A 26,036-nucleotide genomic window follows, 5' to 3' on the forward strand; every position below is an offset into this window, starting at 1 on the left:
ACCAGAGAAAGCCCACGTGCAGCAATGAAGACCCAACGCAGCCAAAAATAAATAAATAAATTTATAAAAAAAAAAGAAAAGAAGGCTTTTGGTAGAGGAATCATGAAGTAGAAATTTGCCAGGTGGAGAGGGCAGATAAAGCACTCTGAACAGAAGTTAGAAAAAGTATGAAGAAGTCATATAGATCAGTGGAATAAAATTGAGTCCAGAAATAAAACCTCACATTTAACGTCAACTGATTTTCAACAAGGGTGCCAAAACAATTCACTGGGGAAAGAATAGTCTTTTTAACAAATGGTGCTAGGACAACTGGATATCCACATACAAAAGAATGAAGTTGGACCCCCACTTCACACAACACGCACGCGCACACACACACACACACACACACACACACACACACACACACATTAAGTCAAAAAGGATCAAAGACCTAAAAGTAAGAGCTAAAACTATAAAGTTTTTAGAAGAAAACATAGGAGTAAATCTTCATGAGCTTGGCAATGGTTTCTTAAATGTGACACCAAAGCACAAGCAACAAAAGAAAAAATAAAGAGGATTTCATCAAAATTAAAAACTCTTGTGCTTCAAAGAATATCACCAAGAAAGTGAAAAGACAATGTCACAGAACAGGAGAAAACATTTGCAAATCGTATATCTGATAAGGGACTTGCCTCTATAATATACAAATAACTCTTACAACTCAATAGTAAAAAGACAAATAATCCTTTTAAAAATGAATCCATTTAGAAATAAACATTTCTTCAAATAAGATATGCAAATGTCGAATAAGCACATAAAAATATACTCAACATCATTATTCATTAGGGAAATGAGATACAATTTCATATCCAATATGATGGCTATAATAAAAAAAGATACATAATAACAAGTGTTGGCGAGGATATGGAAAAACTGGAAACATTATACACTGCTGGCAGGATTGTAAAATGGTATAGCTCCTTTGGAAAACAGTTTGACAGATCCTCAAAAGGTTAAACATAGAGTTATATGACCCAGCAATGCTTACTCCCAGTTACATACCTAAGAAAAATGAAACCATATTGTACAGGAATGTTCATCGCAGCATTATTCATAGTAGTCAAAAAGTGGAAACAACCAAATGTCCATCAGCTGATGAATGGATAAATAAAATGTATATCCACACAATAGAATATTATTTGATCATAAAAAGGAATAAAGTACTGATTCATGCTACAACATGGATAAACCTTGAAAACATTATGGAAAGAAGCCAGTCACAAAAGACTACATATTGCATGATTCCATTTACATGAAATACCCAGAATAGGAAAACTATGGAAATAGTGAGTAGATTAGTGGTTGCACAGGGCTGGAAAGAAGATGTGGGGGGAACTGGGGAGTGAATGCTAATGGACACAAGGTTTCTTTGGGAGGATGGTGAAAATGTTTCAAAACTGATTGTGATGACAGATGCACATCTCTGAATATACTAAAAACCACTGAATTACACAGTGTAAATAGGTTAAGTGTATGGTATTTGAATTATACATCAATAAAGCTGTTATGAAAAAATAAAGAAAAAGTAAGAAGGCATGAAACTTAAACAGCATATAGTACATTAAGGAAGTTGGCTGGGCTGTTTCATACCTGGAACATAGAGAACGCGAAAGAAAAAGACAAAAAGTGAGGCTGAAGAGAAAGTCGGGAAGGTCCACATGTGACAGGCTAAGGTTTATCCTGAAAGTTACCAGAGTCATTTATGGATACTAAATAGTAGCTTTTAAGTGTGTAGTGCTTTCCATCTAGAAGCTTAGCTGTGAAGGAAAGGCAAGAGAATCATAGCACAGTAGTAGTCAATGAAAGATATCAGAAAAAGGAAATGTTATTTATTTTTTATTTAAAGATCATATAGATTTGAACAATTTACAAAAGAGCTTAGAAGAGAGAGTTTGAAGATACAGAAGATGTAAATAATACAGTAACTTTCCTGAAAAAGCAGAAGGGTAATGAAATATAAGGACAAGTTAGAAAGGCTAGCCCTGGATAGAAGGGTCACATCTTCAGCAGGATAAGAATTCAAGATGAGTGCAGTTTATTGGGAATTCCCTGGTAGTCCATTGGTTAGGACTCCACACTTTCACTGCCAAGGGTCCGGGTTCAATCCCTGGTTGGGGAACTAAGATCCCTGCAAGCGGTGTGGCATGGACAAAAAAAAACAAAAAGACTGCAATTTATAAAGCAGGGGAACAGTCAGTACAGAAAGCTCCCATTAATGGTACGTGTTCTCTCTGAGAGTAACGGAAGTGGCTAGAAAAAGAAAATGTTTAAGTAAAAAAGATAAAATTTTGGAATATATCCTAACGGAAATGAGTGAGGAGGCAGACTAGTGATATAAAGGATGTTTGGGTACTACTGAGAGCCTAGCTAATGCTAGAAATCAAAGGGTGGTACCAAATCATAAGGCTGTATAAATATCTCCAACAGTGCTTTATATGTTGACTGTAAGAATGGAAAAAATGGATAGTTAGACTTTACTGGCGCTAAGATTCATAGAACAAAGTAGAAAAACGAGAGAAAGGAGTTTGGGGGTGTGTTAAGAAGAAAGAGAGGCAAGGGGGGATCTGACTAAAAAAGAAAACAACACGTTCAAAGGCCTAGCAATCCCAATGAAGATGAAGAGAAGCTATAACTGAAGTAAGGGGTTGCTAGAATAACAGAAGTTTCATCAGAGTGTGTTAATAGCACTATCATTACCAGACTCAACACATCCAAGCCATTTTCAACCATTCCCTCCTCTTAAACATGCAATCTTGTTAAGTCTCACTGATTCTTTTATAGTTCTTGCAGTTCTCCCATGCTCTCCATTCCTAATGCTAACAGGGTTTCATTATGTTTCCATTTTGACTCCTGATGAAGCTTCACAACAGGTCTCCCAATCTCTAGTCTTCCTTCCAGTTCACTTCACCAGAGTAATTTTTCTAAATGACTATCATGATTATATTCTGTTGCAGTTGCTTCTCACCATTTATCAAAGTTCCAGATTCTCTGTTTAAGTGATCAAGATCCTCCTGATCTAACCCTGACTTAACTTTTCATTCTTTTTCTACTACTGTCCTTCATACATCTTACTTGCTAATCTAATTGAACCCCTCAACATTTGTCAGTGACGTTATGCTTTCTTCCTTTCAGACTCAGGATTGGGAAGTTCTCTCACCTAGAATTCTCTTGCCCAGATCTACCAGCACAATTCCACCATTCTTTAAGCCCCAGTTCAAATGCTACTTTAATCCCTCTGACTGATATAATCTCCTCTGTCTTGTTAATTCCTATAAAACTATGCTTGTCTTGGAGCGCTTACCATATTACATTTTATCATTACTTATGTATATTTAGTCCCCTATTAATCTGCAGAGACCCAATATCTTACTTGTATTTTTGTATCCTTAGTACCTTGAATAAAACAGACTTTCCAAAAAAATCTAGCAAATGAACAAATCCTACACGTATGACCTTCTACGGAAGATCACACCATGCTGGACTCTCTGAAACAGAGGTTCTTAAATTGGGGCCAATAAGCCTGAGTGGGGTTACCAATCCACTTCAGATCTGTAAACATCCTCAAAATGTTACATACGTACAGATGGTACATATATTTCGTACATGAAATTTTCTGGAGGAAAAGTCTAACTTTCACCAGATTCTCAAAAGGGTTTGGTATTAAGAAATTAATAAATGTATTTGTGTACTTTAATTTTTTTAAGAGTCCTTATCTTTGAGATTCATCCTAAAATATTTATAGATACAAAAAATAACAGCTGAGATTTGATTCAAAATAATTGAGGTGTGGGATGGGAAGTAGTGGATGGCGATATAAATGACACAGTATTGGCCATGATTTGATAATTGTCGAAGCTGAGTAATTGGTACACAGGAATTCATCATATTATTCGCTATACCTTTGTATCGTGCTGGAAATTTTACAACATAACATTTTTTAAAAATAAAATAAAAAGCCCCCAAAAGGCTAAAAAACACTACTTTCATCTAACTTTGGGATTAAACCAGCCTCCAAGGAAGCCTCTGGCTTCGTTAGGTTAGTTGCTTCCCAGGGACTAGATCAGAGTCAAACTGGCTTTTTCGATGTGGAATCAAATGAAGTGCCATTTGCTGCTTTTCACACCAAAAGAACATTTTCATTAGAATGAAGAAGTAGTTAGGCTATTTAAACAGCTAGCATGTATTAAAATGGAAAACTAGGCAAAGAGTTTGAGAAAATTTTCTTACTGTGCTCAACATTGGTTAGGATTCTATTTGCATATAATGTTCAAATCTGAGATTCCCATTTTTAGAAAGATATGAATAATTTAGAGAAGATCCACAGAAAAACAACAAAAATGGTCAAAGGGTTTGAATACGTCCTCACAATAGCTAAGATGATTTAGAGTGGCAAAAAAGAACAGACGATCACTTAGTAGCAGACTTCAAATGTAGGATCACTGAATTCCACTGTTCTTCTTCACTTATGAGAGAGCCACAGAAACTAGATTAAATTTTCTCATTTCTCAAAAGGTGTTAGACTACATGATTGTTAAGTATACTATGAGATCTAAAATTCTATGATGTCCTGGTTTTTGATAGGTGCATTCGTTGAGAAAACCTATTATCTTCTCTCTCCTTGTTTGAATACTCATAGCATAAACATTTAGATTAGATATAATGAAATATTTCCTTTTTTGTGGAGGCATAAGAAAATCAAATTAGAAATATCCATTCTCCTCCTACCTTATCTTCCCTGCTCTCCCCACCCCCCACCCCACTTATACTATATTAAAATAGTTGTGTTGCAGTCTAGCCTGGAGGCAGGAGAATGAGCAAGATGAATTCTTAAATTTCCTTTAGCCTGATGATGCTATCATTGAACTATTTCTCATATACCAAAGATAGAAGGTTATAAGTGTAATGCATCCCTTGCACCTAAGCCCTTTACTGGCCCCCTTCTCAAATGCTAAAGTGGGTAATTCTATCCCCATATTAATGTTGACCTACGGAATAACTGACAAAGACCAAAGGCAATCTGCAAAAAACCTGTTTAACATACACAGTTTAAGTATTAACTCTGAATTGCAGAACGAAAAATTGCCTTGGCAGAAGTAACATATCTCAGACAGAAAGGAACATTCTGTAACACAGAAGAGGTGAGAAAAAATAGAGAGGGATATAGAACAAAATGTTTTACAATCATGTCTGTACTCTAATATTCTTATATTCCATGTATGGAAACTGAGGTATTGCTTCGTGGGAAAATTAACACTAAAATGGAAAAAGAAGAATGTGATAAAGTAAGGAAATCTTAGGAACTCTAAAGAACTAGAATAAAATACAAAAACAAAATCTCTTAAATAGCATTTATTTTTTTTAAAAAGCCTATTAAATACATAGTAATAGGAATCTCTAAATTATCAGAAAAGCATTACCACTAAAATTGTATACATATTTTTTTATATAAGAGAAGAAATATCAGGTCAGAATCTGAATTTCTCTTTATCATTTTTGAGAGTACAGAACTGCTACAAAATGACTAATATTGCCTCAAATGAGGGCAATTAAATTCTCCCATGAATTGCCATGACATCCCCAAAAGTGGTGTTAAAATATGTAAAAGTGTCCATTCCAAAGCAAAGCTATTCCTCTATTCCTTCATAAAATATTTAAGCTAAAGAAAAAAAGAAAGAAAACCCAACAGCTGAAGACAACATCAGGCTATTTATAAGTCTTCTCCCAGTCCTCCAGACACCCTCAGATGGGGGCTGTAAACAGCTAACTAAAATATCTTTGAGGCTCTCATATCCACACCCACTGACACAAGTAGAGCTGTAGCCACAGTGAAATTAGACTTCAGCTTCCTTTAGCAAGTAGTATATGCCTGCAATAGTACACTGGAGCAAATATAACAGTAATAAAACATTTTTTTTAATAAAAATCATACCTTTTTCTCCAACAAATGGTAAAGACCATGTGAAGACATCCATAAAATTGGGCAACCAGTAAGGATGTGGAGAACAGTTAAACTGTCGAATATTCATCACATTATTTTCATACTTTAATACAGCAGCTGCAAGATAAGTCTGAATGTCAATGTAACAATTTGCCTTTAGCTCTAAAAGTCTAAAAACACATATAAGCAGAAAAATATCTTTTTAAGGGGGTGGGGAATCAAGGGATGAGTAGAATGAGGGCTAGTAGAGGGAGGTAGGAATTTTTAGTAGTAACACAGTTCTGCTTTTAACACACTTTTATGTAGAGCATAGTCAGATCTTCACTTGTCATTATTAATGAAATTCCCAGTCTTTCTCGAATGTTTATTTTACTTTATAATCCAATGATAAACATGCACTTTTACTAAATCCAAAATCGTGAAAACTCAGTTTTTAGAGGAAACACAGAATGACAATGAGCAATTTTCTAGGTTTAAAATTTCATACAAGTTGGAAGAATTTAAGAGGGTGTTTTTAGTTGCAGGCAACCTGGAAAGGACAGCTAAATGGAAATAAAGCAAGGAAAAAAAAACAGAAAAGAAAAAAAATTTGGAACATTTTATTTATGAATGTAGGAATGTACTTATTTCATGTATTATAAGAAATCAAATGAAACTACTACAAAAAATATTTTACTTCATATAGAAAAAAATTCCATTAAAATACTGAAAGAGAAAATATTATAACCAAATAACCCACAGGTAACATACTCTTCTCAATTTCAGGTATCTTTCTAATGTTTCATAAGTTGATATAAACAATACCTTAAATTAATCTGACATAGATTTCAGTCACTAGTTATATTATTTTATGGGACACTGGACTAGATGGGCTAGATTCTAATCTAAGCTACAGCATATACTAGCTGTGCAATAGTTAGCAAATTAACTAATCTGTTTCTCATTTATAAAATAAGACTAATATGTTCACCCTGCCTACCTCAGAAGTTTAAGGTCAGAGAATGTATTTCACATGAAAGTACATAAAAGTATAAAATGCTTTGTAGATACCATAATAATTATGTGGTTACTTTTCTTTTTTCATTTTAATGTAAAGCACTGAAATGTAGATGTTAAATTCCAAGATTTGGGATTCTAGCTCATATAGAGTCAAAAGTAATATGTTTGTTTCCCTTATGAAATTCCCATGAAATAAACACATTTTAAATTTAGCCTCAGAAATTAAGGGCTGATACCAAGCATTCGGCTTTAAAAAAGAGAGAGAAAGAATCTAGAAAATTGCCTTACAGATGGAATGAAACATTACAAACATATCCCATACCATGTAAGCACTCAAGTCATTAACACTATGTACAGGATCAGAACTACCAAGAGACATTTGATTCTGACAAGACAGATTCAATGGTTTGAGTTTCTTTTCTGAGTACTAAGAAAAGTGATCCCTTAACCTCCTGAGTTAAACTGACGAAGGACAACCAGTAAGTCAGTAATCAACAGAGCACTGAACACTAGCTCCTTTAGTACTGACAAGGGGAGGCTACAGGTAGAAAGTTAAATGTAACAAATCAATTCTGAGGATGGCATCCAAACTTAGATATGTTCCTCTTCAAAAATGAAGCCATGCTTCATTAGGTATCTTTATAGAAGCGTCAAAATTTATAAACCAAAATATAATTTAAAAGACTATTTTAGCACTGGCATAATCCTTGGAGGCTACAATGATACTAGCTTCTAAAGATTACCAACTCAGTTAATGTCAATGGTATGGTTGTTTTGGTAATTAATACAGTATGGAGTTCTCGTAGCATACTCTGTATCCAAGTTATTATACAGCTTGCTACTGTCTGATCTCTGGCAAATGTTTTAATCTTTTAACTATGATCTATACTCTTCCAAAAACTCTTATTCCACTCCTCTTTTGAACTCACACCACAACCCATATTTAGCAACGACCTCATTATTTCTCTAAACGTACTTTTAAAAGTCTTTAACCTTCTGTTCTTTCCTCCTGGTACAACCACTCCAGTGTGACCCTGGAAACTATGGCATAGTCAACTGAATTCCAGACATGTCAAGACAGAATAGAAGTTGGCTTCTTAATTTCCTCTTCTGAAAATGTGAACTACGTAAACATACTCAAGCTCATCTTCAGTGTCCCTGGCACACACTTAACTAGAGTAAGATCCTTTGGTATTATCTCTCAATAAACTGTGTTCAAAGTTAAAGTAAACCCAGTTATTACAGACAGAGCAAATTTGGAGGGAAGGAGGGGGAACAGGAACCACTAGAAAGAAGGTAAATTAAAAAGACGTAAGAAAGGGCTTCCCTGGTGGCGCAATGGTTGAGAGTCCGCCTGCCGATGCAGGGGACACGGGTTCGTGCCCCGGTCCGGGAGTATCCCACATGCCGCAGAGCGGCTGGGCCCGTGAGCCACAGCCGCTGAGCCTGCGCGTCCGGAGCCTGTGCTCCGCAACGGGAGAGGCCACAAAAGTGAGAGGCCCACGTACCAAAAAAAAAAAAAAAAAAAAAAAAGACGTAAGAAAAAAGGAAGAAAGATCAGTAAAAAGAAAGGAAAGGGAAGAATGTATCCCAGAAAGGAGGTCAGATTGACTTAATCAAAGCCTCAACTACAAATCATCATGGGGCAGTAGAGATAAAAGTAGGGAATAAGAAAGGGAAAGAAAACCTAGATCAGTGAACATAAAACAAGAGACATGATAAACAACTATGCGGTACAAATACATGAAATGGTCAAAGCAGCAACAGCAGCTTTATGCAAACAAGAAAACATTCTCTTGACTATAAGGGGGAAGATTTAAGAAAGGGGAGTTTGAGAAAATCATGTTTATTTTTGCTTGACGTAGTTACCTCAGAACATTCTTTCACAAGGCAGCTTTTGTGAATGACAAGTTGTGGACTGGTTACATATGACTTAAGTTTCACATTTTGGATTTTTATTTCTTGCCCTCTCCCCTCCCTTATATCTTATACGTTTTTATAATAAGATTTGGATAGTTACAGTTTCAAACAATACCCCTTTTCTATTATATTTTCAAAAAAATAAGTCAATTTATATATTAAGTTGTTTAACAATTTTTTTATCAACAACATCTTACCTTTATTATTGTAGACATCTAAGTAATTAGGTGCCGAAAAAATTGTTATTAATGAAGGGAACCCTGTAGTTTGACTTTTTCTGTACATTCTATAGCTGCAAAACAAATAGCTTAATATGCATCGTAAAGCATCAATCATGGTTACTAAGTTTGATTTGTACATAAGGTGTTAATTTGGGTCAGGGAAACAGAATTCTTACCCTGCATCTTGAGCTTCATGAGCTCTAATAATCGATAACAAATTATTGTTTTGCAAAAATTCACACACTGCTGGATAGCTGTGGGGAAAAAGAGTAAATTAAGTAAAATAATGACTTTCTATATGTAGCATATGCCATTTTAACAACTACAATGTGATTAAACTTGGATTTTTTTCCTTACTTATAAAAATAAGAACATCCTCGAACTGTATTGTGACTAAAATGTTCCTGTGATTTTTCATTTCCAAAATCTTCAGAAGGATCAGACCATAGCAAGTCACACATTGGTCCAAATGCAGGTGGCTCTTTGAATCTATCTAACTGTGAAAGAAGAAAAGAAACAAAGAACAGAAATAACTTGTCAAAAAGTGAGAATGGAATGGGCATAGGAAAGTGGTACCAACTTTGAATACTGTCCATACTACATTGTTCTGAATGGTTAGAAGATATTTCCATAAAATATCAGTGTATTAATTTTTACCATTACCTAATCTTGGCAGTGAAGAGAGGTTTGAAGCTTCTAGTCTCTACCCAACAAAATACTATAAATAGGAATCAACTCTTGGAACTAAAATATATACTCACTCTCCTAATATCATCCAGTGTGTGTATTTCTGGTGAAAGTCCACCATGAACGCAAAGAAATTGTTGGTTTAAAAGTGCAGCAAGAGGCAGGCTATCAAAAGCTTCCATACAAGCTTCATAGACTCTTTCTGAATATTTAATTTTACCTAGAAAAAGAAAAAAATTCAATAATTGAAAACTGCATAACTTGTTGATCATTTTGAAAACATGTGTGTGTGCATACACATGACTATTAAAACCAAGGCAAGAAAATTAAAGATACGGGAAACAGCCAAGTGGCAGCCAGGGTTTCCGACTGGGTAAAGGGGTGAGTTTAAACAGGCAGCAAGGAGAAATTTAAGGGACAATGAAACTTTTCTGTATCATGACTGTAGTGGTAGGCAGCTCTATTCATTTGTCAAAACTCAGAACTAAACACCACAAAGAGTAAATTTTACTGCGTAAAAAAATTTTTTTTAAAAAGGCCAGCATCTTGCCCCATTGAATCAAGAAGGATAAGCAATGTTATTGATCTTGTGAAGACAAAATATGTGCTCTCTCTAAATTTATTTTGTGTATGCAGCAGATAGTCATAAAATGTTACTAAAAATAAATAAGTCAAATCTCTAAAAATAGTTAAACCTTTATAGGCCAAGAAAGGCAAAATTAGAACTAAAAGTTAAAATAGTGTTAATACTTTATTTTATTCTAAGAGTCAGTGACTACTTTGTTGTTATAGGCAAGACTACTATATCACCACAACAAAACTCAAGGTCCATCCAATTAAAAAAAAGATTTTATGCATATGTTGCAGGAGCAGAGGCTTTCCTTTAGCCTACAATGAACACTTAAAATGGGCAGTGAAGCAAGAAGCCAATATAACGCGAGAAAGACTCTACCAAACTAAACTCTCATCTACTTTTAAGTAGATATCATACACATTCCCTTGCTCCTTTATACTTTTAAATTCCTGGATATTTTATGTTTTGGGTGGGATTTTGGCGGACCGTTTGTTCCTTATCTAAGGGAAAAAAAGAACTTAGTTCCTACTTCACTTTTTAATATTGTAACATTCAAATATGAGAAAATCTATATCCAGCAAGCAGAGGTTATAAACTGATAGTCTGCTGACAGATCTGTTTTCCAACACTGTGGTTTAATAAAAATTTTAATTTGATTGCTTTTAGGTCAAGCATGCACTTTCCAGGTCTCATCTTATATTCTTTAGGTTACCCACCTGATCCTTGAAGTTATATGAGCTTGCCACCTCTGCCATTATCCATCACTATATCGATCTTTATTGAATCATGTTTTGAGCCTCAATAATTCTGAAGTTATTTCTAATTTTAAATCTTAACTCTAAGACTTAATACAGCCATGAATATTAACAAGTACACAGCTATGAGGTGCGAAAAAAGGTCAAACACTGCTCCATACCATATGGTTGCTTATAGCTATTAGATTACCACAGCCATAATAATTTAAGAGAGAAATGGGGTAAACATTGTAGGTTACGACCTTCCATTCATTAATAGTGTGTTTAAAACAATCTGCATAATTAAAAAATAAGTAAAACAATCTGCAATGATGACAGGATGATTAATTTGCTAAGAATTTTCATGGGAACGCCTCAATATTGATGGAGAGAAATCTCCAACGCAACATTTCTTTTCTTTTGGTTTATATTCATCCCGTTAGAAAAAATAATTCTAACATTAAAACTACATACAGAGCTCAAAACTGTTCCTAGGTACATATGTAAAAATCAAACTTAATAGGAAATACTGAAATGAAAACATCTGAATAAAATTAAACACTAGAGATCACTAGACAATCTTCCTCAAAGCTTGACACATTTGGACACAAAATCTGTTCTTACATGTTGCACTGTAAAAATCTTCAAACTCTTACTACCAACATCACTCCAAAAGAATACTGAGGAAGTGAAAATATTTCTCATGGCAGTACTCACATTCCTGCTTAAAGGTAAAATATTCAGTAAGGTGTCTGCATTCATGGTTGCCTCTCAGAAGAAATAATGTGCTTGGGTATAGAATCTTCAGGACCCATAAATATAAGACACACTACAAAAGAAAATGTTTCCAGTGAATTAATCTTATATTTTTGTTTAACTAAGCTGTTTGATCTTTGCTTCTTTTCTTCTAACCCTATTACCCTTACAATCTCTATCACTCTTCATTATCTTTTTTATTATCTTTTTCTCTTTGTCCCTTACTAAAACATAAGCTCCATGAAATTAGGGACTTTGTCATCTTATTCACTTCTGATTCTCCACTCTTAGAAAAGCAGCTAGCAAATAGTAGAAGAGCAATAAATATCTGTTGAATGAATGAGTCAAATAATTTAATTACTTTAGATTTACAAATTGTTTGCTGTAAAAACAATTAGCAGATTGGGCTCCTCCTTAGGTATACCAATAAATAAAACAATAACAATGTCAAAAATAATAGCAGCTAACATTGAGTACTCATAATGTGCCAAGCACTATATAATTAATTCCCCTCCTTTATTCCTCAAACAACCCTACGAAGTATATAATATTATCTCTATTTTACAAATGAGGAAACTGAAGCAAAGAGCTTAAGTAACTTGTCCGAAATCACAAAACCTCTAAGTAATGGAGATAGGATTCTGATCCTCTGATCTTAAACATTATGCCATGCTGCCTAATGAAGAGAATAACCATGCTTTATATTTACATTGTTGGTTATGAATGTTGCCTTATATAATGTAGGTGCTTATTATGTGAAATGATTCAAAGATAATGTAATTTCTTAATAAAAAGAATATTAAAACAGTACAGCAACTATTTTTCCCTAAATACACCTAACATAAGAAACAGACTCAATCCCACTACTGGGCATATACCCTGAGAAAACCATGATTCAAAAAGAGTCATGTACCACAATGTTCACTGCAGCTCTATTTACAATAGAAGGGACATGGAAGCAACCTAAGTGTCCACCAAAAGATGAATGGATAAAGAAGATATGGCACATATATACAATGGAATATTACTCAGCCATAAAAAGAAACGAAACTGAGTTATTTGTAGTGAGGTGGATGGACCCAGAGTCTGTCATAGAGTGAAGTCAGTCAGAAAGATAAAAACAAATACCATATGCTAACACATATACATGGAATCTAAAAAAAAAAAAAAAAAAAAAAAAATGTTTCTGAAGAACCTAGGGGCTGGACAGGAATAAAGATGCAGACATAGAGAATGGACTTAAGAACACAGGGAGGGGGAAGGGTAAGCTGGGACAAAGTGAGAGAGTGGCATGGACTTATATATACTACCAAATGTAGAAGAGCTAGCTAGTGGGAAGCAGCTGCATAGCACAGGGAGCTCAGTGCTTTGTGACCACCTAGAGGGGTGAGATAGGGAGGGTGGGAGGGAGACGCAAGAGGGAGGAGATATGGGGTTATATGTCTAAGTATAGCTGATTCACTTTGTTATAAAGCAGAAACTAACACACCATTGTATTATACTCCAATAAAGATGTTAAAAAAATAAAATTAAAAAAATAAAAAAAGAAACAGACTCACATTTTACTTATTTGGTTAAAAAAAAAAAGGAAAGACTATTTCATATGTAAATAAGCTTGGTTTACATAATCATATACAAAAAGAAAAAACAAACTTCATTTATTTATTTTTTTGGCCGCGCTGCTTACGGAATCTTATTTCCCTAACCAGGGATAGAGCCCGGACCCTTGGCAGTGAAATCGCAGAGTCCTAACCACTGGACTACCAGGGAATTCCCACAAACTTTATTTTAAACAAGTTAAGGTATATGAAATGTGTAACTATTCACATCTTCATTTTATTCACAAGAAAAAAATAATTAAACTGGGGAAATACTTATTAAACACCTGCCCTTTTTCCTTATTCTGATTCTTTATTATTTTCCTTTTATAACAATAAAATATTTTAACAGTCAGCTACTAAACCCTTTAATACAAAGACATACATACCAACATGCTCAGGTACCAACTAAGCTTCCTAAAATTTTTTATTTTATTGTTTTTGTCAAAGCCCCCAATCAGAATAGAATTTAAAATAAAAAAGCCCCCAATCTTTATATTAAGGAGAGCAATTTTCTAGTTTTCTTGAAGGCTCCAGGGAAGTTTGAGGAGGCTGATGATGAAACTATGAATGGAAAGAGGAACAACTAAGGATAATAAAATTCCCAAGGGAATTTGGGTGGACAGAGCCCTGAGCTCTCTTCCCCACTAAGGATCCTAGCATACCTCAGAAAGGAGGTTGAAAACACTGGAGGAGAATTAAACAACAGTAATCGGCATGGAAATTCACCAGGTAAAGCTTCAGTATCTAGTGGGGGAGATGGTTAAGAGCACAGGCTTAGAGTCAAACTGCCTAGCTCCACCATTTACTAACAATATGACCATGGGCAAGTTATTTAACCTCTCCAAGCCTCAGACTCCTCTATAAAATGGATAAAATAATAGTACTTACCTCATAACTTTGTTGTAAAGATTAATCAATGTGTATTAAGTGCTTAGAATATGCTTGAAACACATTAATGCTAACACACCTATCTATTTGTAGAGCTTCTACCCAACAATTTTACCTGTAAGAATCTGTCCTGTAGAAATAATTGGGCAAGTATATAAAGATGTATAAATAATATGGCTCACAGAAGCATCACCTATAATGGCAAAAAACTGGGAACACCTTATATGCCTAATAAGAAGCTGATTAAATTGACTGTGACTTGTTTAGTTGATGGAATACAATGCAGCTATTAAAAATGATGCTATAAATTTATAATTATTTACCTGGAATGACATCACAGCATAGGGATTTATGAAAAAAGGAAGTTACAGAACCTTATAATAGGGTTCCATTTTCATTTCAAAAAAGGAAAGAAAGAGATGCATATATTAGAAAATACAAATTGTTCTATATTTATATCTTATTTTAATTTATATAATTAGAAAAGTAAAAGGAGCAAAAAGAACCATCTACTGCTAAGTGATAATCAACAGGTCACTTTAATGTCTCAAGTTTTTTAAAACAAATACTTTCAGAATGCATAAAGATTCTATATGATATATTTGGGTTTTAATTGCTATGGAAGGAGGGATAGAAGTACTAGAGTTTGAGGAATAAACGCACTGTAATATATTTTATTTAATCGGAAAAAATACAATTAATCTTTTTCTGCATGGGTGAATGCCTTTAAGGGCAAGAGAGATAAACAGCATTAGCTCCTTAGGGCCACTAGATAACAGGGCAATAAAGACCCCTTAGTTTGCTTACAATTTCCACTGGGAAAAATGGCAATTATAATTACATTAAGAGTGGCACAAAGAAAATTAAAAGAATAGTTTGAAAGACAGAAGAGGAATAAATAGTAGCTTTACTAAAAACTTTAGAATATGCAGAGGTATTAAAAAGAACCCAATACAGGTAATTTAAGGAACTTATTTTATTAGGAATTAATGGAAATCATCTATGATAACACTTAAAAGCAAATCAAATGACAGTATATGATTATTACCTCTATACTAAAATAACCTCTGTCCACATAATCACCAAGAAAAAGGTATCGTGTATTAGCAGGTGATCCTCCTACTTCAAAAAGTTTCATCAGATCAAAAAATTGGCCATGGATGTCACCACACACTGAAACAAGAAGATTATTAGATATGAAAAAAAAACTCTGAAATAACAAATTTTACTTAAATTCTAATTTATTTTACATAAGAGATAGTGTAAAATTCTATCAAGAAAGGTCTAAGAAGGAAGTAATCTATGAGGAGTCATGATAGGGATGATGTGTATACAAGTGTTCATGTGCTCAAGATCTAGAACGAGATATAACAAAAGTAATGAAATTTGTAGTCAGTGACAAAATTCATCTAACTTTATAAAGCTCCTCTTTAGGAAGCCAAGCATGCATGTCTTAGGATGACAAAATTATAATGGTGGCAGTAAAATCTCCATTCTAACTCCATACTTTCTGTTGACCTGTAAATGATCACTTTTGGTATCTGATACAGCATTGAGGTATTTGCCCCTAATGACTGAAAACAAAGTAAATAAGTATTTGTTGAATCAAATTCAGTGATGGCCAACACAACTAATGAAACCTTCACAAAAGCATACTAGACTAACTTCTGCACTCAGATTATTTAGGATCATGTTTATTCATTGAGAACAGGCAAAAACTTTAAAAAGAAAATAATCTGGAAATTCAAGATAATGTCCATGTAATATTAATTTAGTATACAATATGAATGAAGAAGAAACAGCTTTATATTTAGGTAAGTAAATAATGGTGCAGTAAAAAAAATAATATCCAAAACATAAATAAGTGTACCTGTAATTGGAGCCTCTACTTCTATCATGGTTTTCTCTCTCCGAAGAATGGCAGCACCCTCATTGATAATTCTAAGTGCAATTTCTTCATCTACCCGACCTTCTTTTACTAAGTGGTTCTTCAAAACATCAACCCTGGGTATCCCATCCATATCAAAAACTTCTTCAGATGTCAAGCGATGCGTTGGGGGGAAAGGGACAGCTGCAATTTTTTTTAATTAATAAAAAATAAATCACTATTAATATATTAACATAAAAACTAATTAATGGATCTAGGTAAATAAGAGTAAAAACTGAAAAGCTGAAGTTTTGCTTCTTCATTTACTGGATGGGGTATTAATTTTTTTAAAGCTTTTTTTAAAAAAAGAGTAATCAAACTATACTTCCTTTTTAATAATCTATATATAATAACAGAAGAATTATTGGAGAAATAAACTGTCTCACAAAATTAAAAGTTCTTTCAGGATAACTAAAGCTTTTTTCTTTAAGCAAAAACATTTTTTGGTAGAATTCTCAAAACATACACTCTTCATCTTAAATGAAGTACAATAAATATAACTTAATACCACATAGGCATGAATAGAAAGAAATCCCAAATATAAGGTGATCTAACAACTTCCTATTAAAAATATATAAAACAATGCCTGCTAGCCAACTTGAATAGAAACTTCCAGGGATATAGATTAAAACAGCCAAATGCTTATTGATGGAATTTAAATTAATTCAGATGCACATATAAATTTGAAATAACATTAATAAATCACGATAATTTTGAAATACTGCTTTTTCTCTTACCTTCATGTTTCATAAAATACTTTCATTCAAAATCTTTACACAAATTTTTGACATCAGTGTATTCCTTATCACTGGATTCATTTTTTGAGTCATCTAACATACTTTTCAAAAGCAAATCATCCTCACTCCCATTTAAGTTGTTTGAGATACAGCACTTTTTAAATACATATTCAATGCTATCACTGCAAATTTATCCTAAGCCACAATTTCCATTTGTCTAACTACTGAAAGAGTTGGCCTTTTTACTCCTGTAGCATATATTTACGATTTCCACAAGTAATTACCAACTGTATTGTTTTAAACTGATATTTGCTTTTTTCTATTCATAAGAATTTAATCATAATAAGAAACGCTAGATGAAAAAACAGACAAACTGATTTCAACCTAAAGCTCTAAATCCACTGTCATTGAATAATCCAGTCACTTATTCTTACTTATAATGTTAAAATCAATAGTTTTCTCTCACGCCTGTGATTCATTTCTCATGACTGTATTACCATTCTCTTTAAACATTATTGTCTTTAAACATTATTATCTTCTTCATATACTGGGAATTTTCAACAAAAAATAGTACAATGATTTTTGTCTTCACTATAATTGAAAATACTTTGCTCCTGTTTAAATGAAATGAGATTTAAAATATTGAATTTAAACTGATATTTGTTAAATGGAATGGAAAACGTGAAGGTCCATTTTCAATGGTATCTACCACAATTTTGAGGTCATATACCTAGGAAAAGTTACTACATATCTGTTAAAATTTTTTATTCCTCCTTTACTGAATCCAACAAATGACCTCTTTATGCATTCAAAATCAGCTTGGATTGAAGTAGTTTTAGGCCCTTTACCAAACAGTACTTTGCTTTTAAAAATAAAGAAAGCAAGAGGGCTTCCCTGGTGGTGCAGTGGTTAAGAATCTCCCTGCCAATGAAGGGGACACGGGTTTGAGCCCTGGTCCGGGAAGATCCCACATGCCCCAGAGCAGCTAAGCCTGTGAGCCACAACTACTGAGCCTGCGCTCTAGAGCCTGTGAGCAACAGCTACTGAAGCCCGCACGCCTAGAGCCCGTGCTCCGCAACAAGAAGCCCACGCACCGTAACAAAGAGTAGCCCCCACTCACTGCAACTAAAGAAAGCCGGCGCCCAGCAACAAAGACCCAACTCGGCCAAATAAATAAATATATATATATATTTAAAAAAAAGAAAGCAAGAGAGAAATTTATAGTAAGAATTTAGTCTACCTATAGACTCAAATGTAAGGCAGATCTCTCTTTTCTGAAATAAAATTTTTAAAGAAAAAAGTCACTTTATATTTGGGCATACAGTACATACTATTTTCTTGATGTTTCAGGGCCATCACTGGGATCATCAATTATTATGCAGAAGACTGGAAAAGTATAGGACAAACTGTTTCTTCACAGTACAACTTAAAAAAACTAAAAACAGGGGGCTGGGTTAGAATTACATCAATTACCTAAGAAGAGTAAATAACCACATTCTCATAGGAGGAAAAAAAGTTAGGAAGAACTCAGTTCTTATAAGTGAGATAAGAACTAAGGCAGAGGGATATCAACCATTTCTAAAAGACTTTGAAATCATCAATCCCTGTTGCTTTCATCTTTTTTGATACTTAGTAAAACAAAACTTGAACTTGCATTTCCCCCCCTTCTTTAGAACACATCTATTCCCATTACTTTTTACTGCATCTAGAATAAGACATTAAAATACATTTTGTTCCCCCAAATATAATATGTCAGATTCCAAAAAAATAAAAACCTTTCTTAACGTATGTTCTTCTCCAACCAAAGATTAAACAAACCATCATACTATATGCTATAACCAAATTTGCCCCTAACAGTAAACCAATTGTTTAAAAACTACAAAATGTAGGTTGAGAGTCCGCCTGCCCATGCAGGGGACACGGGTTCGTGCCCTGGTCCGGGAAGATCCCACATGCCGTGGAGCGGCTAGGCCCGTGAGCCATGGCTGCTGAGCCTGCGCGTCCGGCCCGTGAGCCATGGCTGCTGAGCCTGCGCGTCCGGAGCCTGCGCATCCGGAGCCTGTGCTCCGCAACGGGAGAGGCCCGCATACAGCAAAAAAAAAAAAAAAAAAAAAAAAAAAAACCTACAAAATTTAACAATTACTAAATAAAAGTTACTTCTGGGACATCATGAAAATGAAAAGTTTAAATATCTCTTAAATACAAATTTCTGAGATCAAGATGGGGTCATATTTTTCTCATCAGGCCAAGAGAATTTTTCCTCTACTTAGGAAAAAAGATACTGTTTAAAATGTTGCATTCTAGATTATGCATACTTCCTAATAATCAAAAACATAAGTCAACTAACAGGTGAATTCTGTTCAAAATACAGAACTTCCTAAAAACCCATCTGGGAGACAATCTCTCTCTGCCCCACTCAGCCAGTCGCCTGTGGTACTGCATGTTTTCATGCACATTGCGAATGCCCCACTGCAAGTCACACTGAGCTATTATTGCTCCTCTTTAACCAAGAGTCAGAATGTCTTTATTCATCTGGGGAAAAAAAGTATAAACTGCCTCCAGACCTATGTTTTCTACTTCTTTTTCAATTCAAGGCATACTTTTAAATTTCAACACCAGTTGGTATACTTTTTAAGGAATGGGTACAGGTTGAGGGGTGAAGAAATGCCACCATAGGTAAAAGTAGACGAAAAACTGTTGTTCTAACAACACAACACTGATAGTGGAGAACAGAGAGTTTCAAAAGAATGTTTTAATATATCAGTAAATAAGAAAATAAGAGGCAAAAAGGCATTGTGCTCTTTGGCAGCTGGAGAAAGGAGCCATAGCAGGTGATCTAACTAAGCAAAAGAAAACTAACCAAATAGAATTTGGCCTAATAGGAAATTAATTACTGACCGTGTTGGTCAATAGAGGGTTAAATTTTTTTCATCAAAAATTAATATTCTCAACTACTACCATCAACTCCTAAGGTACTTTAAAGCATTTCCATTTAAGTTCAGGTTTTAAATGGTTGTTTTTGTTTTTTTTTTTTGCGGTACGCGGGCCTCTCACTGTTGTGGCCTCTCCCGTTGCAGAGCACAGACTCCGGACATGCAGGCTCAGTGGCCATGGCTCACGGGCCCAGCCGCTCCGCGGCATGTGGGATCTTCCCGGACTGGGGCATGAACCCGTGTGCCCTGCATCAGCAGGCGGACTCTCAACCACTGCGCTACCGGGGAAGCCCTAAATGGTTTTTTACATTTCTAATTCATCTTCAGCCAACTATTCCTGTATTTCTAGGGTTTTCATCCTATATATTTCTTTCTCCTTATTTTCAGAGTATTTTTCCAACTCTTCTATGTTTGAGATAGGGAAAAACCAGTACATAAAATGTATGTACATATAATGTGAATGGTCAATAACTGAAATGGGTAAAATGGAGGATTAGCTTGAACAACCTAAAGAGCTATAAAATCATAAAATCACCAAGTTTCCAAAACTAGAAAACTTGATTTGGTAATATTCACTTTAACCAAACTGTTCTGTTGAAAAATTTCCTTTAACACAAATTTTGGCATGAAGGTCATATCTGTATAGTAATCAATAACCTTCACAAGGTATTTTAATTCAGATTTAATATATGGTGGCTGATAGACAAGACCTCAAAAAATTTAATGTAGGAAGTTGAAAAAATAAATCAGGGACACAGACTGATCAAGGATGGGGGAAGAGCAGAGATCTTATTTTTTCTACTAATGGTAAGAAATCCTGGGACTTAACTAATCCTGTTGCCCAACTCTAAGCAAAGGCTGCAGAGTATTAGCCCCGTGAGGCCTCCAACACCAACTGGGGTGCAGCCTGTGCCACCTAAAAACTACTCCAAAGTATCATTCAGATGTCTGTGCTGCTCACCATTGCCATTACTGGCAACTGTCCAAAATAAAGTTCCTCCTGATTTTTTTCTCTGTGTTTCTTTTGTTCACACCATACCATCCTCAGGCTGTTCTCCTCCCTCCCAATCCTCTTCATTGAGGCCTGCAGAATTCCCATTATAAAAAATAAAAAAAAATTCACCCTTCTTTCCTGTGTGCACATGCGTGGACACGCACACACACACATTTTAGCTCTTCACAGAATGCTGTCTTCATCTCTCTAGCTTAATTACATCTTAGTCCTCCTGAAGGACAACACTTCTGAAACACTTTTTCCAAAGTTGACGATGCTCATTTTTCCACACTCCACTATTTGAGCAGAAAAGGCTACAGTCTTCTTTCAGCTCCCCACTACCACTTCCAACATCATCACTCCCGTGAAGAAGAAAATGCTTCCTCGTTTGAGGTTCATGACTTCTGGCTAGTTTATTCTTGTCCCAGCCATCTACTAAATTTCTGGTCATCTCTCACATGAAACTCAGTTTCCTGGTTCGAAAGCCTTCTCCACTCTAAGCACCACCATCATCAATGTCCATGTGGATGACCTATGTAAACCCAAGAACTGAGAGGTTTGAGCTCCATTCTACTTCAACTCCCCTAGCCTTAGCCATAATTTCTGCTCCAGCTCTGAAATCCTGAATTCTAATCTCTTACTCCATGTTCAAAATCTCTAATCCTTTCAGATTCACTCCCTTTTCTTCATCTGTTCTCCAATTATATCAAGAACGTGGACAGCCTCTCCTAACCAACCCCCTTCTGGATACCTTTGCTTGCTGCAATTCTGAAGCTATTCCATCACCCACCCACTTTTTAAACAACATCCTGAATTGTTTAAAGTCCTTTTGTCCTTCTACCCTACTTACAAAACTCCGATTCTTGGATGAGTTAGTTTCTAAACTTGGATGCTAAGTATAAAATCATCAAAACAGGGCTTCCCTGGTGGCGCAGTGGTTGAGAGTCCGCCTGCCGATGCAGGGGACACGGGTTCGTGCCCCGGTCCAGGAAGATCCCACATGCCATGGAGCGGCTGGGCCCATGAGCCATGGCCACTGAGCCTGCGCATCCGGAGCCTGTGCTCCACAACAGGAGAGGCCACAACAGTGAGAGGCCCACGTACCACAGAAAAAAAAAAAAAAAAATCATCAAAACAGCTCAGTGCTACTACAAATTCATGGTCTCCAACTTAGTTGGTCACTGGCACTTGCCATCAATCCTATTCAACGTTCTAGTCTGTGCTCTCTCCCATTCTCCTCAGTGGAGATTTCAAATGATCACCTCTTCCTTGAACCCTACACTTAATTTCTCTCTTACTCAGTAGTCAACTTGAATCTTTTTCAGAGAAAATTGAGACCTTCAGACCAAATGTCACTTTTCTGTCCCTCTCCATCCACATCTATGCCAGTACCCACTTTACATTTCTTCCTATCAAGGAAGAGGTATTCCATCCATCCAATACTAAACATTCTACTGTGCTCTGAATCCCACTATCCCAACCTCTTCACTTCAGTTCACCCTTCCCACCCACCCATGCCCCTATTCTGTTTCTTCTGCCTCTGACTCTCCATTGGTTCTTCCCTTTGAGCAGATAAACATACAGCCAGCCCTCCACAACCACAGGCCTGCCTGTGCAGATTCAACCAACCACGGATAGAAAATATTTAAAACATAAAGTTCCAGAAAGTTCCAAAAAGCAAAACTTGCATTTGCCTCTCTGGCAACTATTCACATGGCATTTACATTGTATTAGGTATTATAAGTAATTTAGAGATGATTTAAAGTAAATGTGAGGATATAGGTAGGTTATATGCAAATACTAAAACATTTTACATAAAGGACTTGAGCATCCACAGATTTTGGAATGGGGAGGGGTATCCTGGAACCAAATCCCCACAGATACTGAGGGGAGACTGTACTAAAGTCTCTATGATCTTAAAAACAACCCCAACAAGTAATTCTCCCTTACTTCTCATCCCTGTTTTTACCATATATATCCCTTATTTTACAACTAAGCTTCTTGAAAGAGTAATCTACAGGGTATAGCTTCATTTTATCACTTTTTTGTCTACTTTCCTCAATCCACATTTATCTGGCTTCTGCTCTATTCCTTCACCTGATATCTGTCTCCTCTCTTGGGTTCTTGAACTCACTCACCTGGTTTTTCTCTTAATTCTCTGGTCATACCTGATCAACCTATTTCATGAACTTCTAGTCCTTTTTCTGGTCCTAGGACAGTGTGACCTAGGATTCTGTCCTTGGCCCTCATATCACACTCCTCTCATTCATAACTATGGCTTCAACTAAAATCTGTATTTTGTGGACTCCCAAATATATTATTCAGTCCAGACCCTGCCCCTAACTAAACTCCAAATCCTTATTAAATTATCAAATATCTTCATTTGGATGTTCCATAAGTATCTTAAACTTAATATGTCCAAAACTTAATGTCCTCTAAACTATCACCAATATAGCTACTCATCTGGAAATTATCCTAGAAGTCTTTTTCTTCCTCGCCCTAACATGGTCAATAGGTCCTAAATAATTCTCTGATCTGGTTTTGTCCCTTTGGTCCTGGGACACTGAATAAGGACTTTTTTTTTTTCTCTAAAATTACTAAAATCTTTTCAATTTTGCCCATGCTTCACAATAACTCAGAATACTTTTTAAAATTCAAATCTCAACATCCTCCTGTTTCAAGACTGGCTTCATCATATAAAATCCAAATTGTGTCTCTTAACATACCATATGAGATCCCTTGTAATCTGACCCTTCCCTACATTTCCAACCCTCATCTTTTGCCACTAACTCACATTCCGGACACATCCTATACTTCAGATATTTAATCTTCATTTTTAAAGTTACATCACTTTAAAAAAATCTCTGTACTTTGCACGCCCTATTATTTGGGGGTACACTAGTCCCACCTTTTGCCTAACTTCTCCTTGTCCTTAAACCTCATTTCAGTGTTCCAATTCTTGAAAACGTTTCCTGTTCCCAGGCTAGGTTAATGGTGCCCCCTCCTTGTGGTCCCATAGTAAAGCATTTGATGCACACCTACATCATGGCACTTATCAATTGTACTGTAAGTATCTTGTCTCCCCCTCAAGCTTATGAGCTCCTTGAAGGCGAGGGAGCTGTCTTTCATCTCTACATACCTAGTGATTTGAACATGTATACTAATGTCTACTGAATTAATGATACATTAGTTACAGTTTCTAAATTACTTATCTTACACTAATTTATGTAGCAATGACAATATATTTATAGTGCTTTATTTACAGTTTACAAACTGCTTTCACATACATAACGCTATGATTCTCAGAGACATCCTGTGAGTTCAGTAGGGCAAGTTTTATCTCAATTGCACAAATAGGATAACACGTCAGATAAGTTAATGGCTCTCTCAAGGTGTTTCAACTAGTAAGGGGTAGAGCCATGATTGAAGCTGAGTTCTTCAGAATGCTACTGCAGTACTATCTGTCTTATACCAACACAATGACAATGCTCTTCTGACTAAAAGAGTCATCAAAACTCTCTTCACCAAGAACGGTATAACCCCTTCAGATGCCACGAGTAGAAGCATGCTCTAAAGAAAGATTCAGCAGATCCTACAACACTGTCTTCAAAATTTCCAGGTATCCCTTGGATTCCTTTTAATTTATGGTGGTTCTTTGAACACAATAACCTTCCCTCAAAAACTGGTTCCCCTTCCTGGCTTATTTTTGTTATGGTATCATCATTCTCTGTTACGCTGACTTAAAATTTTGGTGTCATTGTTCTCTTTCTGGACTCCAAGTCCTACTGATTCTTCAAATTCTCTTTTTTTTTTTTTTAACACCTCCATTGCTGCAATGTTAGTTCAAGTTCTTATTACTTTGTGTACGAGAAAACTCTAACTAAAATCTCTACTTTCCCTCCCCTTTTTTGTACAAAGCATAGGTAGATAAATCTACCCCAAAATTTGGGGTGGTTTCTTAAGGACTAAAGAATAAAGGGAACAAAAGCCTGAAACTTATTTTCAAAGTCTTTCTTAACCATTCCCAGTATCTTCCATGTCACTCCAATCTCTTCTGCTTTCAACTACCAATGCTCAAACAATCACTAAAGCAAAATTAGTCTGATTACTGTTTTCTCAAAAAGGTTTGCTCTTCCACCTGTTTCATTCCCACACCCAGTCACTGATCCAATATATCTACTTTCTAATATTACTCAGAATTTGTGTCATATCTTGTTTTTCTCCTTCTCTTAATTCATACTGTGGTCATTCTGCACTTGGACTACTCCATTAATCTTCTGACATCCTGATTTAAGCCTCTCCCATTATAATATTTCATTCTACACAATATCACGTTAGCTTTCAAAAACCAAAATACTGGGTCATTCCGTTACTTTAAAACCTTCAATAATAATAATGGTGATGGCTACCATTAGTTGAGTACTTACCATGTGTCAGGCCAGGCACTGCAGTACAAATTTTACATGAATTGTCTCTATTAATCCTTCAAAAGTCCCATATTATTAACTCTATTTTGCAGATGAGAAAATTGAGGGTTGGTGATATTAAGTATCTTGTCCTCAGTGAAAAGGTTAAAGTAGAACTAGGTTCAAACCCAGGCAGTCTGACTCCAGAGGCGTAATCATCCAGTGTTCTTAATCATCCAGAGGCTATACTGCTTAGCTTAAGTTTCAGATCCTCAACTTGGTGTACAAAAAACCCTTTCCAACTTCATCTCCTGCTTGCCAAGAACTTTACACAATACTGTCACACATTTCATGCTTTTTTCAAACTCCATGCCTTTCTGCTACTGTTTTCTCTACCAGAAAATATTTTCTCTATCCCAGCCCTACCTTATATCTGAAGAAATTCTACTCATCCTTTAAGGCTCCGCTCAAAACATAATCCTTTCAGTAAAGTTTCCCTCCAATTAAGACAGTTAATTCCTTTTTTACAGCTCCAACAGCACTTTGTACCTAATTCATTATATTATTTATTTGCAATAATGTCTCCCCCACCAGACTGCCTCCAAGAGAATCTATCTTACTTATTTCAATTCTGTATCCCTAATGCCTAGTAATATGTCTGGTACAAAGCACATACTCG

At 35.5% G+C, this 26,036-nt stretch overlaps 1 protein-coding gene across 5 annotated transcripts in view; it reads right to left on the reverse strand.

Annotated features, from left to right (window-relative positions):
* The window catches only part of PPP3CB (protein phosphatase 3 catalytic subunit beta), a 48,068-nt gene that overhangs the window by 17,616 nt on the left and 4,416 nt on the right, over positions 1–26,036 (reverse strand). For 4 of the 5 annotated variants that reach the window (XM_029244937.1, XM_029244938.1, XM_029244936.1 and 1 more), the window contains exons 2-9: positions 16,231–16,431; positions 15,409–15,533; positions 11,833–11,944; positions 9,882–10,027; positions 9,478–9,617; positions 9,297–9,374; positions 9,097–9,191; positions 5,972–6,097 (exon numbers count right to left, since the gene is read on the reverse strand). In XM_029244937.1, the coding sequence (XP_029100770.1) occupies positions 5,972–6,097; positions 9,097–9,191; positions 9,297–9,374; positions 9,478–9,617; positions 9,882–10,027; positions 11,833–11,944; positions 15,409–15,533; positions 16,231–16,431 (1,023 nt within the window). The remainder of the gene's footprint in view (positions 1–5,971; positions 6,098–9,096; positions 9,192–9,296; positions 9,375–9,477; positions 9,618–9,881; positions 10,028–11,832; positions 11,945–15,408; positions 15,534–16,230; positions 16,432–26,036) is intronic. The other variant, XM_029244939.1, reaches the window with a different exon arrangement.

This window comes from Monodon monoceros, unplaced genomic scaffold (assembly GCF_005190385.1).
Source record: "Monodon monoceros isolate NGI ecotype Baffin Bay Population unplaced genomic scaffold, NGI_Narwhal_1 Super_Scaffold_4, whole genome shotgun sequence".
In the NCBI taxonomy this organism is placed as follows: domain Eukaryota; kingdom Metazoa; phylum Chordata; class Mammalia; order Artiodactyla; family Monodontidae; genus Monodon; species Monodon monoceros.